The sequence below is a fragment of the Rana temporaria genome, chromosome 4 (assembly GCF_905171775.1).
Source record: "Rana temporaria chromosome 4, aRanTem1.1, whole genome shotgun sequence".
In the NCBI taxonomy this organism is placed as follows: Eukaryota; Metazoa; Chordata; class Amphibia; order Anura; family Ranidae; genus Rana; species Rana temporaria.
Genome location: NC_053492.1, coordinates 366,952,069 through 366,967,420, shown reverse-complemented (window position 1 = coordinate 366,967,420; position 15,352 = coordinate 366,952,069). Strand labels below are relative to the sequence as shown.

Here is a 15,352-nt window from a genome sequence, read left to right as displayed (position 1 = left end):
TTCTAATTTACAGTCGTCTGGGTCGCAGAAGTAGTAGTAGAAGAAATTTGATTACCATCAAATTTTGCATTAAAATTTGCAAAAGTGTGAGTGAATCTTTAGCTCTATTACAAAAGGCTGATGATGAACATTCCATGAAGAAATCAAGTGTTTTTTAAGTTGGTCTAAGGAGGGGAAGTGTGCAGCCAAAAATGGAAAAGATGGATGCAAATGTGGACAGAGCGCAAACCCTCGCACACTCAGTTAGAAGATTAAGTGTGCAAATGATGGCAGAAGAATTTAACATAAACAGGGAAACAATGAACAATGCAGCAGATTCTAACAGAAGATTTGAAAATGAGAAAGATATCTGCAAAGATGATTCCTCGAATCTTGACAGATCAGAAAGAATGTCATCTTCAAATTTCATCTAATCTTTTGAAGAATGCAGAGGTGTTTGATATGGTTATTACTAGTGATGAAACATGATGTTTCCAGTATGATCCGGAAACAAAATGCCAGAGCATGCAGTGGAAAACAAAGAATTTACTTTATATGAAAAAAGTATGCATAGTTCATAGAACATGGTACAATGGTCAATCAACATTGTTACTTGGAAATTCTGAAAAGGTTACGAGAATCTGTTTTGGAAGAAAATACCGAAACTCTGGCATGACAAGTGGATTCTTCACCATGACAGTACAAAGGATGCATTAAGTGTTTTTGAGTTCCCGGCCCGGAAATCCATTTTAAAACTTGACAAATCACTTCATTCTTCTTACTCAACATCCTGAAACTTTTGGCTGTTTCCAAAATTAAAAAATACAATACAAGGACACACATTTGATGACATTCACATTTGATGACCTACGACAAAGATACTGAGTAGCGTTACGGAAAACCAATTCCTCCAGGAATGTTTCTGGCAGTGATACAGTTATCTAGAAATGTATGTCACTCCACAAGAAGGCTACTTTGATGATGAAAATAGCCCCTAGTGTATAGGTAAGCAAACTCATTTTTTACAGTCCATTCCGGGAATTAAACTGTCACATACACAAGCACAGAATAGCAAACTTAACCTGAGTTTACCTGTTCCACCAATGACAACTTGTTGCTCTACTGCACTCTCTTACTCACAACCGAGATGGACTAGGGATTAGGGACTATGGGATGTGTAGTTAGAATAGAGCAATCCACATGACCACAACTAACGTGCACTGCCTGTTCCAAGCAAATTGATGTGGGGGTTGGGGGGGGTTCGAGAGATCACAAAGGACATTACAAGAAGGTAGAAAAGCACAATAGGAAACAATTTCATGACAAATAGATTACAGGGCCTTTAACCACTTGATGACCAGCCATCATAGTTATACTGTGGCAGGTCGGCTCTATTGCGTGAATCGGATTAGGTGTATGTCACTTCATGCAATAGATACAGTGGGCGCGTGCACGGCCCCAGATGCCTCAATGTCCACCGGCCACCCACGATCGCTCCACAGAGTGCCAGAACGGGGATCTGTCAATGTAAACAAACAGATCCCAGCTCTGACAGGGAAGTACAAAGTGACCATCTGTTCCTAGTGATTAGGAGCAACAATCTCTTTGTACTCCCTGTTAGTCCCCTCCCCCCCACAGTTAGAAACACCTTCCAGGTAACAAATGTAACCCCCTTGATCGCCCCCTAGTGTTAATCCCTTCCCTGTCAGTGTCATTTATACAGTAATCAGTGAATTTTTATAGCAATGATCGCTGTATAAATGTCACTGGTCCCAAAAAAAATTCGCAGTTCTGCTAAAAATTGCTGATCACCGCCATTACTAGTAAAACAATTCTAATAATATAAATGCCATAAATCTATCCACTATTTTGTAGACGCTATAACTTTTGCGCAAACCAATCAATATACGCTTATTGCAATTTTATTACAAAAAATATGTAGAAGAATACATATTGGCCTAAACTGATGAATAATTGTTTATCTTTTTTTTTTGGGGGGGGGGGGGGTTTACTATAGCATAAAGTAAAAAATATTGGGCCAGATTCACAGAATAGATACGACGGCGTATCTCCTGATACACTGTCATATCTCTTGTCCTATCTATGCGGCTGATTCATAGAATCAGTCCTGCATAGATAGCCCTAAGATCCGACAGGTGAAATTGACTTACACTGTCGGATCTTAGGATGCAATACTTCGGCCGCCGCTGGGTGGAGTTTGCATCGTTTTCCTGCGTCGGGTATGCTAATGAGCATTTACGGCGATCCACAACGGTTTTCGAGTTTGTTACGTCGTCGCTAGTAATTTTTTCCCGTCGCAAAGTTACACCTGCTTTAACATGGCTTAACTTTAGTCGAGCCATGTTAAAGTATGGCCGTCGTTCCCGGGTCGAATTTCAATATTTTTTTGTTTTGGCGTAAGACGTCCGGGAATACGAATGGACGCTACGCACGTCGCCGTTCTAAAAAATGACGTCACATCGCGCAAAGCACGGCGGGAATTTCTAAACTGAGCATGCGCAGTACGTCCGGCGCGGGAGCGCGCCTAATTTAAATGGTACCCGCCCCATTTGAATTGGGCGGGCTTGCACCGGACGTGTTTACGATACACCGCCGCAAGTTTACAGGTAAGTGCTTTGTGGATCAGGCACTTACACTGAAAACTTGCATCGGTGTAACGTAAACGGGTTACGTTACACGGCCGCAATTATTTGTGAATCTGGCCCTCTGTTTTTTCTTGAGTTTCAGGTGTTGACTTGGCTTCCAAATTCTCCAGATCTCAATCAACTCAAGCATCTGTGTGATTTGCTGGAAAAGCAAACCCGATCCATGGAGGGACCGCCTCGTAAATTATAGGACATCAAAGGATCTGCAACTGACATGTTGGTGTCAGATACCACAGCATACCTTCAGAGTATCTATTGATATCCATGCCTCAATGGGAAAGGTTTGTTTTGGCAGAAAAAAGGGGTTATGGCTGATTATAACGAAGATTTTTTAAATGTATGACTTTAAACTTATTTTAGTTTTATGACACGTTATTTTAATGATTCATACTGTTTCTTGGCTGACGATCTCTATCATTAACAATGTGTTGGGAAAGGAGGGTTTGTGTAAAGCACTGCACAACTTTAGATGTTTGAAAGCTATGACTAAGAAATGTGGAAATTTGGTCCAAAATGTGTCCAACTGGTTTGCTTTTAATTCAATATGTGATCTGTCTATTCAATACATTTTTCAGAATAACAGTTGTGTTGCTAGTGCTGTTGCAGCTATTCTACATTCAATATGCAAAGTCCTATCCTATGCTAATATCAAGAAGCACCAGTACAGGGGCTAAGGGATGCAGTGCTTTAGCTTTACGCTCACAACAGGTACAAGGAAGACCCACTACTTGATCATAACTGCTTACATTTGCACTGATGCCTTTGAGGGGGTTATGGTGCTTGGCACAAGGACAATTTTAGTTTAGCCTAGAAAACACATATCAATTGCAACTGTTAAACTTTAAAAAAATGGCCGCAGCCTAAATAAAAGAGTTAAGAACATACCATCGCCATCAATGTCCACTGCACAGGCGTCTCCTTCTCCATTATTGTCAGTATCGATCTGGGCAGGATTGTGCACATAAGGGCAGTTGTCACAGCGATCTCCAACTTCATCTTTGTCATAATCAAATTGACGTGGGTTGAACAGCAGAGGGCAATTATCCTGAAACATAAAAATCACCTTTTTAATTGAACTATATTTATCATGAGGAGTAATTATTTAACCACATATCACTAGTAGGGATGAGCCGAACAACCCCCCGTTCGGTTCGCACCAGAACCTGCGAACAGACCAAAAGTTTGTGTGAACTTTAGAACCCTGTTAAAGTCTATGGGACTCGAACGTTTGAAATCTAAAGTGCTAATTTTAAAGGCTAAAATGCAAGTTATTATCCTAAAAAGTGTTTGGGGACCCGGGTCCTGCCCCAGGGGACATGTATCAATGCAAAAAAAGTTTTAAAAACTGCAGTTTTTTCGGGAGCAGTGATTTTAATAATGCAATAAAAGTGAAATATTCCTTTAAATTTCGTACCTGGGGGGGGGGGGGGGGGGTACAGTATGCCTGTGAAATAGCACTTGTTTCCCGTGCTTAGAACTGTCCCTGCACTAAATGTAACTTCTGAAGGAAATAAAGTATTTTAAAACCACTCATGGCTATAATGAATTGTCGGCTCCTGGCAATACAGAGAAAAGTCATTGATAAAAATAGAAAATGCGTGGGAGTCCCCCCAAATTCAATTACCAGGCACTTCAGGTCTGGTATGGATTTTAAGGGGAACTCCACCCCAAATTGAAAGAAAAATGGCGTGGAGTTCCCCCCAAAAATCCATACCAGACCCTTTATCCGAGCACGAAACCTGTGTTACAGCAGAGGGGGGCGGGGTCACCGCACGTCACTGGGAAAGCCTGGGTTTTCCCTTGCATCCAAGGGGGCGGGGTCATGTGACGGGTGGCCCCACCCTTACCTACATAAGAGCTGTCACTGGCTCCCGCCACATCATTCCCGGGGTGTCTCCGGTGGAGACAGGTGATGCGTTGCGCTGCGGACATCTCATCGTTGGATCCTGGACCTGGATGAAGAGGAGATCATCTCATCGCTGGACCCCGGAGAGGAGATCACCTATCGCAAGATACCGACAGCGTTGGAGCAGAGACCGAGAGTGGATTACCACCGCTGGAATCTTTTTTTTTTAATAAAGGACTTTCCCAAAGGTGTCTGTTTTTTAAAAAATAATTGTTACCCCCATTACCAATTCACATGGGGGGCGGGATCTGGGGGTCCCCTTTGTTAAAGGGGTCTTCCAGATTCCGATAAGCCCCCCTCCCGTAGACCCCCAAAGCATCCTCCACATGTTGAGGGCATGTGGCCTGGTACGGTCCAGGGGGGGCTCTCTCATCCCCCCCTCTTTTCCTGCGGCCTGCCAGGTTGCGTGCTCGGATAAAGGGTCTGGTATGGATTTTTGGGGGGAACTCCACGCTATTTTTAAAAAAAAATTGGGGTGGAGTTCTCATTAAAATCCATACAAAACCCTGAAGGGTCTGGTATGGATATTTGGGGGGAACCCCCACGTAATTTTTTTTTTTTACATTTGGGGTGGAGTTTCCCTTAATATCCATACCAGACCTGAAGGGCCTGGTAATTGAATTTGGGGGGACCCCTAAATGACTTTCAATGCCTTTTCTCTGTATTGCTGGGAGCCGACAATTCATTAAAGCCACGAGTGGTTTTAAATGACTTTTTTTCCTTCAGAAATGACAGTTTGTGCAGGGACAGTTCTAAACAGGGTAAAAAAGCGCTGCTTTACAGGCATACTTTACACACCCCCTAGGTATGAAATTTAAAGGAATATTTAACTTTTATTGTTTCATTTTAAGCATTATTAAAATCACTGCTCCCAAAAAAAACTGTCATTTTTAAAACTTTTTTTGCATTGATACAGGTCCCCAAACACTTTTTATGACAATAACTTGCATATAAGCCTTTAAAATTAGCACTTTAGATTTCTCCCGTAGACTTTTACAGGGTGTTCCGCGGCTTTTCAAATTTGCCGCAAACACCCCAAATTGTTCGCTGTTCGGTAAACGGGCGAACAGGCAATGTTCGAGTCGAACATGAGTTCAACTCGAACTCGAAGCTCATCCCTAATCACTAGTAATTCTTAGTACAATGACGCTGTACTATTGTGAAAGCCTTTCCTGTTTTTCCTTAACCTTCTTGCTAGTCTATAATTGCTTGCCTCCTACCCACCACTTAAAAAAAAATGGTTAAATGAACTTCAAATACAGGTGGCTTTGACTTTAAAGCAGTGGTCATCAACCCTGTCCTCAGGGCCCACTAACAGGCCAGATTTTATGTATTACCTTGTGGAGATTCAGAGTAGAATACTGCAATCACTGAGCAGCAAATGATATCACCTGTGATGTATTTCAGTTATCTTGCAAATCTGGCCTGTTCGTGGGCCCTGAGGACAGGGTGGATGACCACTGCTTTAAGGTATATGTTTAGCTAAAACATTTTTTTGTTTTTCGATAGAGAGAGAAAGGGTTTGTGTACCATTGAAAAATGGCCCTTACTTCCTGTCCTAGAGACACAACAGGAAGTTAGAGGAAATCCCCAAAGTGAGGGGAATTCCACTCTTTAGACAGCTGTCTTCAGAACAGGTGTTCCCATTGGAAATATTCTGAGGGCAGCTTTTAAATTTTAGTTGTCCCCTCACTTTTTTTTCTTGGTGACAATGGTAACTAGCACAATTAGATAGATAAAATCTCCCCAATGTGTACACAGACAACATTAAAAACATAATGTGTATGTTTGCAGACAGTGAGGGAGATGAATCTTTTAGACTGTTTAGGTACCCTGTAATCTGGATGACCTGAGTTCTGATGCCGCGTACACACACAATCATTTTTCAGCATGAAAAAAAAACGTTGTTTTTCAGCATGTTGAAAAAACGAAGTTTTTCCAACTTCATCATTAAAACAACTATGCCCACACACCATCGTTTTAAAAAAATTATCTAGCAAAGCACGGTGACGTACAACACGTACGACGGCACTATAAAGGGGAAGTTCCATTTGCCTTTGGGCTGCTTTAGTAAAAGACGATTTGCGTTTTTTTTGTCTGTTACAGCGTGATGAATGTGCTTACTCCATTATGAACGGTAGTTTTACCAGAACGAGCGTTCCCGTCTCATAACTTGCTTCTGAGCATGCGCAGGTTTTTAACATCGTTTTAGCCCACACATGATCATTTTTTACAACCCGAAAAACGACATTAAAAAATGCAGCATGTTCGAATTTTTTTTTGTCATTTTTCAGAACCTCAAAAATGATGTGAAGCCCACACACGATCATTTAAAATGACATTTTTTTAAAACGAAGTTTCTTTCATGCCGAAAAAGGATTGTGTGTACGTGGCATTAGGAGGACAAATAGGGGTGGAAGCATCTTTGTGAATACTCTGGATGCAAAGTATAGGCCAAACGGCGGTTGGAATGGTTTGTCTGCTACTGCAAAGCACAGAAAGTGCTGATGAGATGGGTAAGTGGGAATATGGACATAGGCATCTTGAATGTCTACTGGTGCTAAGATATTCCCTTACCCTACAGTGGCCATAACTGACCTTGGGAGCTTGGGAACACAAAGTTTTTTGTTTAGGGATTTTAGGTCAAGGATAGCATAAATACCCCAGCTGGGTTTTGGTACTGTGAATACATTTGAATAGAATCCGTTGAACCTGTCATCCAGAGGGAATGGAGCAACCATTCTCTGGGATAAGAAATGGTCCAAGGTGGTCTGTAAATTTGACTGTACTTAGGCAGAGTTTGGTTGGTTTGAGAGAAAAAAACAATGAGGGGGTAGAGATTGAAACTCTACTTTGTACCCATTTGAAACCACCAATTGAACACATAGGTTCAACTCTTATGCCCTGTACACACGATCGGTTAATCCGATTAAAACGGTCTGATGGATTTTTTCATCAGATATCCGATAAAGCTGACTTTCATCAGTCTTGCCTACACACCATCAGTTAAAAAACCGATTGTGTCAGAACGCGGTGACGTAAAACACGACGACGTGCTGAGAAAAATTAAGTTCAATGCTTCCAAGAATGTGTCGACTTGATTCTGCATGGATTTTTAACCGATGGACGTGCCCACAGATGATCATTTTTTTCTATCGTTTTTTAACCATCAGATCATTTTAAAACAAGTTTCTAGTTTTTTCACCGATAGATAAAAAACCGATGGGGCCCACACACGATCGGTTCATCTGATGAAAACGGTCCATCAGACCGTATTCATCAGACGAACTGATCATGTGTACGCGTCATTAGATGTGAGGACACCAATTCATTGTGAAGGAGGCTTTGGGGTAGAATTGGTAAATTTTGTGTCCCAAGTCTTGCACCAAAAGTAAGGGCTGAAGTTTGTTTTTTAAGTTAAAGCCTAAAAATGGGGCGCTCTATGTTTTGAGGAGGTAGAAGCCCCTGAAAAGAGGGGGTTTTGGAGCCTTCCACTGGAAAGAAGGACCTTTCCTCTTGTGACATCCTTTATGAACTGTAAAATATTTCACCAAAGAGATGTCTTCTTTCAAAAGGTATATGAGTAAGACATCAGCTTTCAGATGGTCAGACTTTCATCCATAAGATTCTGCGCACAAGGACAAACAGAAGTAAGAGCCATTCTGGAAATTTGGATCATGATTTATTCAAGGGCATCGACACAAAAAAGTAGTGCGAAAGGAGGTGTTTCAAGTGTTTAGCCAGAGTTTGGCCCTGAAAGATTGGATTATGTTGTTTGTTCATTGCAAATTAGCTGAGTGATTTGCAGAATGGCAGAATGAATGTTTCCTTGAGGTTTTTTCCCATGGTTCCCTTGCGCCTGTTTTCTGGCATTAGTAATATTGGGGGTATTCTCCTGCTGTGTAGTTACAAAATAGTGTATGGAAATTGTATAAGCATGCTCAGAGAAGGACACACAGCAACCCAGGCATTGACCTCCAAGTTCTTGTGGCAAAACTGCAGGAAGAAGTGCTTGAGTACCTTATATGGGCTCTGGGTGGAAGAATCCTCAGAATGGTGGAATTTTTACAGACAAGTTTTAACGTTTAAACACCCAATAGTGAATAAACTCAAACATAATTTCTGGTATTATAAGGCTGGTATGAGGCTACAGTAATGATCCAACAACAGAGAGAACCTGTTGTACTATGTCATGTCGCTGATCACAGTGGGACCCCAGAGAAGTCTTTAGGGTCTGAGAACCATAGGAATGAACCACAGCTCTGGACCTGCATTGCACCAAGTGTTGAGGCGAGCACCCAAGCTGGATCCAATGCCCAAAACAACATTATAGACTGTGTGTGTGGGGTTCAGGTACAGTTCCCAAGGTATTACTGAAGCTGCAATTATCCAGATGCACTGCTTTTATTGACACAGTAGAAGGCAGCAAAGAGTTGATCCAAGGTTTTGAAGTAAATAGGAACTGCTTAAAGAGGAGCTCCAGTCACACTTACCAGTTTCAGGATCCAGCGTTGTGCTCATCCGAAGGAGCGCCGGGGACCATCTTGGTCCCCGGCATCTTAACTCTGGGCACCTGGCTATGACAGCTTGCGGCTTTGCAGCCGGGTGAATGGTCCTGCAGTCTTCTGGGACCCGTAATGTGTCACTGCAGGAGGGAGGGGGGAAGGAGAACTTCCACTCAGATCGCATAGGAGATCTGAGCGGAAGTGGGTACCTGTCAAAACCAGGTAGCGCTCCCCCCCAAAAAAGATTGGCAAATGTCAAAGAGGAGAAGAGGCCTTAAAGCGGAACTTACCCTTTACTGTATACTTTAACTTTGCCAAAAGCTTGCCCCGTGGAAGGCCATCAGAATATAATGGCCCTGCCAAAGTTGGCATGCCACTAGTCTAAATGTACTATTCGCAGCTAGTCTGTAGCATAATTACTATTCTCTGAATTTGTTGTATTTCCCTAAAGTCTAGGACATTGTTTACTTCTGTCTGCTTTTGGGGAGTGTTCTCCAGTAGATGGAGTGAGAAGATACAATGTTATGGGTTATGAATATTTATTTCACTCCAACAAATCATTAGGATGTTTATTGCCAGTGATGTGGGTTGGGGAAGGAGGTAAACAATTTTGGAGCCATTCCAGAAGGGACCTTTGTTTGGAGAGGATGTAGTTAAAGAAGGGGGCCTTTGCCTCCCGGGCCTTGTCTGGAGAGGAGGCATCTGAAGAAGAGGCACTTTTCTCCCAGGCCCACTGCCCAGGAAGGAAACTGTTGCACAGCCAAATTAAATGATTTGGGCCTGGAAGATAGAAAGGTGGCTTTTAAAGAAATCACCTTTGGGAAAAGTTTGCTCAGTCCATTGCCAATCTCAGCCTTAAAGCACAGCAATGAAAATTGCCATTCTTGGCTTAAAGGCACACCGCCAGCCTGTGAGAGAGGTCAACGTCAATTATTAGAGCAGAAGAAATACTATTCCACTATTGTCACAATTTTGGGTATTTATCCTGTCATTGCTAAACCTCCCTCCCCTGGTCATTGAGCAAATAAAACTTACAAAAAGGGATTGCTTGAGTGGATGATGGTAACCACTGGTGGATCAGTGAATGCCTTGCAGCAGCAGTAAGTCAGTTTACCATCAGAAAGATTAGCAAGGCCGTAAAATCCAGCAGCTACTAAGGGAGTCTGCTCCTGAGGAATATCTTAGAATATGCACACTATGCACTCAGACTCCATGCGCTACACTCATTTTGCCCCCAAATTCACTAATCCTTTTTTGATTGTTTAGCTTTAAGATGATCTTAAGATGTATCAAAAGCTATTCCACTAAAGTTGTATTTGTATTTCTGATGCCCAGTCATTTTGTAAAATATATGCATTACCTGTAAGTTTTAAGCCATAGTATTTGATATCACTTGCACGTTTCTCCTGCTGACAACCCATAAAGGGCAGCAAGGTAGTTTACTGTACATGGTCCCTGTGTGCAGAAGCGCCTTTAAGTTAGTACATTGCAGCCCTAATCTCTCAAACACAGCAATGTTGCATTTACAACCCATGTCATGGGTATTAGTGAGTAGGCAGACCATTGACAATGTGTTTTCCTGAGTCCACCCATGAACCAATGCTTGCATTATCACAGAACAGCCGGACGTCTTGGCAGAGACTAATAGTTTAAAGAAATTAAAGCCAGTACAAGGTAAAGAATTAACACGAGGGCATTTTCCTAAATGGTTCCTGCTGTATTGTATAGTATTCTCTAGATAGCTTCAGTTCAACTTTAAAGTAGCTTTACAATTTCTTATTATGTTGATGCATTCAACGTTAGCTAACTTTACTGCAAATGTTAAATATCTTGGATTTTTTTTAATTGCAACATTTGAATGTGTCCATTTCTGTCAAATCCTGTTTGGAAAAGCAAACCCAGCAAAACATTTCTAACACACACATAACAATAAAAGGTATTCAGCGCTGAAAAAATATTTTACAGAAAAAACATAAATGAAAATTGCAAGCCAGCACTAAGGATGAATTCATAAAAAAAAAGCAAAACAAATATACAATAGAACAGTGCAGCGCAGCGCAAAAAAATCTTGAATAAAAGCACTAAAAAACTAAAATCCATAAACAGAAACAAAAAAAGTCCATATGTAAGTGATGAAAGGCTCAATTGATTCTCAGCATTCAGTGCAGGTAAATAAGTGACCATAGAAATATCCTCCACCGTGCAAAAGATGACCTCTCACATATTCGACCTTAAAAGGTCATAAGGCATAAAACTCAACCAAGGGATCCTGATTTAACACGTCAAGCGGATGAATGATGGCTCAGTGTGCATCACAAATGACCTCAAATCCTGACTGGCTTTGTGGAATTGTTTCCTCAGCCCGGCCACCGAACATGCTGTCCTCGGTGTGTGTGTGGGGGGGGGGGGGTCCGGTGTCCGCCCGGCGATCGCGATAATGCCTAATGACCTTTTTAGGTCGAATATGTGAGTTTTTTAGTGATTTTATTTAATATTTTTTTGCGCTGCATACACATTTCTCATACTCTATACTATATAAATTTGTTGCTATACCACTGAGTTAATCTAAGCCATGCACCATCTACCTTACACCCTAGACTCTTATACCATAGCAGTGTGGTTGTGAGATGACATTTAACAGCCTAGTCTTTTCTCATTTATTCTAAAAATAGTTTGGCATATTTTTAGGATGATTGAAAACAGCAGTGCTTGGACATGGATTAGACTCTTAGGTGAAGAGCACATTTCACTTAAGCAGGTATCATCATTTAAAAATGTCTCCTCAGAAATGACAATTAATAAGGGTTGATCTTCCCATGGAACAAAGACAGCATTAAAATGTATCAGACAGGCAAAATTTTCCCTGCTTTATCCAAAACTACAAATAATCTGCATTTGGTAAAATACACTAAAACACTGAACAGAGCTATAATTCGAAACTTTGTTCTGCTTCCTATTTAAATCATAATCTTTACACAAATACTAGCACAGAATAGTTGAGCTAAACAAGGATTGTATATGGCGTGCCCTGACCTACATAAATACTTCCTGGCCGCCCAACAAGTTACAGCAGCCTGGTGGCTTACTCCAGATACGACAAACCCCGCCACCATGGTTGAGGCGGCGGTGGTAAAATCGTTAGAAGCGCTGAAATTTTTGCTTTTTCGCGGCCCCAAGGCCCCGTACTCATTGACCCCCTCCATGCGCACCACGCTTCGTGCTTGGGGGGCGGGACTTAGAATTGAAAGATACCCTAAAAATGCACTCTCTCCAGCTGCCCCCTTGTGGTTGAACCCCACCATTGAGCACATTTACAAATTGCCTGAACCCCACGCTTGGACCAAATTTGGTGTTAAAACAGTGGCCCAGGTGGTCTCCAACCAATCTCTGGCCCCCCTCCCCAAACTGATTTCGGACTTTAACATCCCGCAGAGTTATTTTTTTAGATATTTACAACTCTCCCATGCCTTTGGTCGCCAATTCTCCAGTTCTCCCCTTCAGTTCGTTCAGTCCTCATTAGAGACCCTCCTCAGGTCGGGGTGTACAGACAAACCCACCTCGCGACTGTACTCCCACTTAATAATTACCTCCCTCCCTACTCTGGAAAACCTCAGACACAAATGGCTACACGACATTCCTGACTTTGACAATGACGATTGGGATGACATGTGGGACTTCCCTTTCAGATCCCTGGTCTCCCTGAGAGACCGACTAATACAGTTCAAGATGGCTCACCGCGCATACTTTACCCCACACAGGTTGCACAAAATGAACCCCGCCTCCCCCCCGGGGTGCTGGCGTTGTGGTACAGTGCCAGGTGATTTTACCCACATTTTTTGGACCTGCCCAGCCATCGTTGATTACTGGAAGGAGATACTACGGGTCATTACGCAGATCACCACTATATCGCTTCAACCCTCCATAGCAGTGTGTATATTAGGTCTGATAGAACAACTGATTCCCACTGTGGCAGGTCGCACCCTGGTCGGGTTGCTTCTCTTTTATGCCCGCAAGGCCATAGCCCTTAGCTGGCGTAAACCTACTCCTCCTCCTCTCTCCCTGTGGAAGCAATTGGTCAACAACAGCCTGCCTCTTTACAAGGATTGCTATGCTAATAGGGGTTGCCCTCAAAAATATGACAAGGTTTGGTCCAAATGGCTGGCGGATTCTTCCACAGCCGCAGACCCAAGCTCCACTTAATTCTTTGTTCCCTGCTGTTGTATAGGACTCTTCGACTGTAATATTTCATGTGTCTTTGAGCTGCAGGGTTCCCCTTTTTATTATTTTATTTACATCTATATTTATTTTTATTTTTATTTTCTTCCACTCGTGAATGACGGCCCGCTGAGACCTTTGTGATGACTTGAGCTTCCCACCCTCTTTTATGTATTCAGATTGCCTCGCATCATATTTCTGTATGTACCTTAGCCAATTTTTGTCATGACCAATGTTTGTTTTCTTTTTTTTGTTGAATGTTTTAAAATTCAATAAACAGATTTAAAAAAAAAAAAAAACAATGATTGTATAACAATACAGTGTGGATATGCACACAACCTCGTGTTTGCCACCTCAGGCATGCTATATTAAATGATAGTGGACATTCTTATAATTTTTTTATGCTATATGAGCGTGACATGAGAGAAAACAGGAAAAGAGAAGGTTTATGTTGGAGCTTGCAAGCAATGTGAATGTTAAACTTAAATATCTCAAAAATGTTGAATGAGGCAGATCAATTTATAGAGTTGTCTCAGCAATCTTGCAAATCTTTGCACATTTTTATTTTTTATTTTTTTGCTCTTGGAGAACAAATTTTTGGGACCTTCTAAATAAAATGCATGGTTTTGAGAAAAAAAATAGGTGATAATTAACAACTAAATTGCTTATGTTACATGTAGCAGATTGCCAACAAATTACATATTCATTTAAAATATAATAGATATAAAATGAATATCAAGATACAGAGAAAATATTAAAGCTGCGCTAAAAAATAATTAGATTAGATTTACCATGAAATGCAGAAGAGCAATGAATGATGAACTACAGGGTGGGCCATTTATATGGATACACCTTAATAAAATGGGAATGGTTGGTGATATTAACTTCCTGTTTGTGGCACATTAGTATATGTGAGGGGGGAAACTTTTCAAGATGGGTGGTGACCATGGTGGCCATTTTGAATTCGGCCAATTTGAATCCAACTTTTGTTTTTTCAATAGGAAGAGGGTCATGTGACACATCAAACCTATTGGGAATTTCACAAGAAAAACAATGGTGTGCTTGGTTTTAACGTAACTTTATTCTTTCATGAGTTATTTACATTATTTACAAGTTTCTGACCACTTATAAAATGTGTTCAATGTGCTCTCCAGTGACATGCAGCGAGTGCTACGCTGTGGGCTCTTGCTGAATGAAGCTAGGACAGCCACTGATGTTTCTTCATTAGACCCCTTTCACACTGGATACGCCTATAGCGAAGCGTTAAAACCGTGGTAAAACACCGCTATTTTACCACGATTTAACCGCGATTTTACCATGATTTTAACGCTCCGCTATAGGCGTATCCAGTGTGAAATGGGGCTAATGAAGAAACATCAACGGATGCCCTAGCTTCATTCAGCAAGAGCCCACAGCATAGCACTGGAGAGCACATTGAACACATTTTATAAGTGGTCAGAAACTTGTAAAGAACTCATGAAAGAAAAAAGTTACCTTAAAACCAAGCACACCATTGTTTTTCTTGTGAAATTCCCAATAAGTTTAATGTGTCACATGACCTTCTTCCTATTGAAAAAACAAAAGTTGGATTCAAAATGGCCGACTTCAAAATGGCCTCCATGGTCACCACCCATCTTGAAAAGTTTCCCCCCTCACATATACTAATGTGCCACAAACAGAAAGTTAATATCACCAACCATTCCCATTTTATTAAGGTGTATCCATATAAATGGCCCACCCTGTACTTCTGTGACATATCAATACATTCCCAGTTAGTATAAAATCCTTGTAATATTACAGAATATTCATGATTTTAAAGCACATCTAAAGCCAAAATTGTTTTTTTTTTAATAGAGTAGGGAAATCCTTCTTAGACAGTTGTCTTTGGGACCAATGTGCATATTCAAAGATTTCTCCTTTAGTACTATTCTGAGACAACTCAAACTTTTGCATTTTTCCTCGCTGAGTCCCAATGGCAGTGGTCACTGGAACAAAAAGAGAGGGAGAATCCTCCTAGTGAGGACACAAACAATTAAAAAATCTGTCAAAAAAACGTTTTGAGCTTAGATATACTTCAAATT

At 41.3% G+C, this 15,352-nt stretch overlaps 1 protein-coding gene across 1 annotated transcript in view; it reads right to left on the bottom strand.

Moving 5' to 3' along the window:
- The window catches only part of THBS2 (thrombospondin 2), a 179,781-nt gene that overhangs the window by 37,326 nt on the left and 127,103 nt on the right, over positions 1–15,352 (bottom strand). The window contains exon 15 of the mRNA XM_040350916.1: positions 3,531–3,690. Coding sequence (XP_040206850.1) covers positions 3,531–3,690 — 160 coding nt within the window. The remainder of the gene's footprint in view (positions 1–3,530; positions 3,691–15,352) is intronic.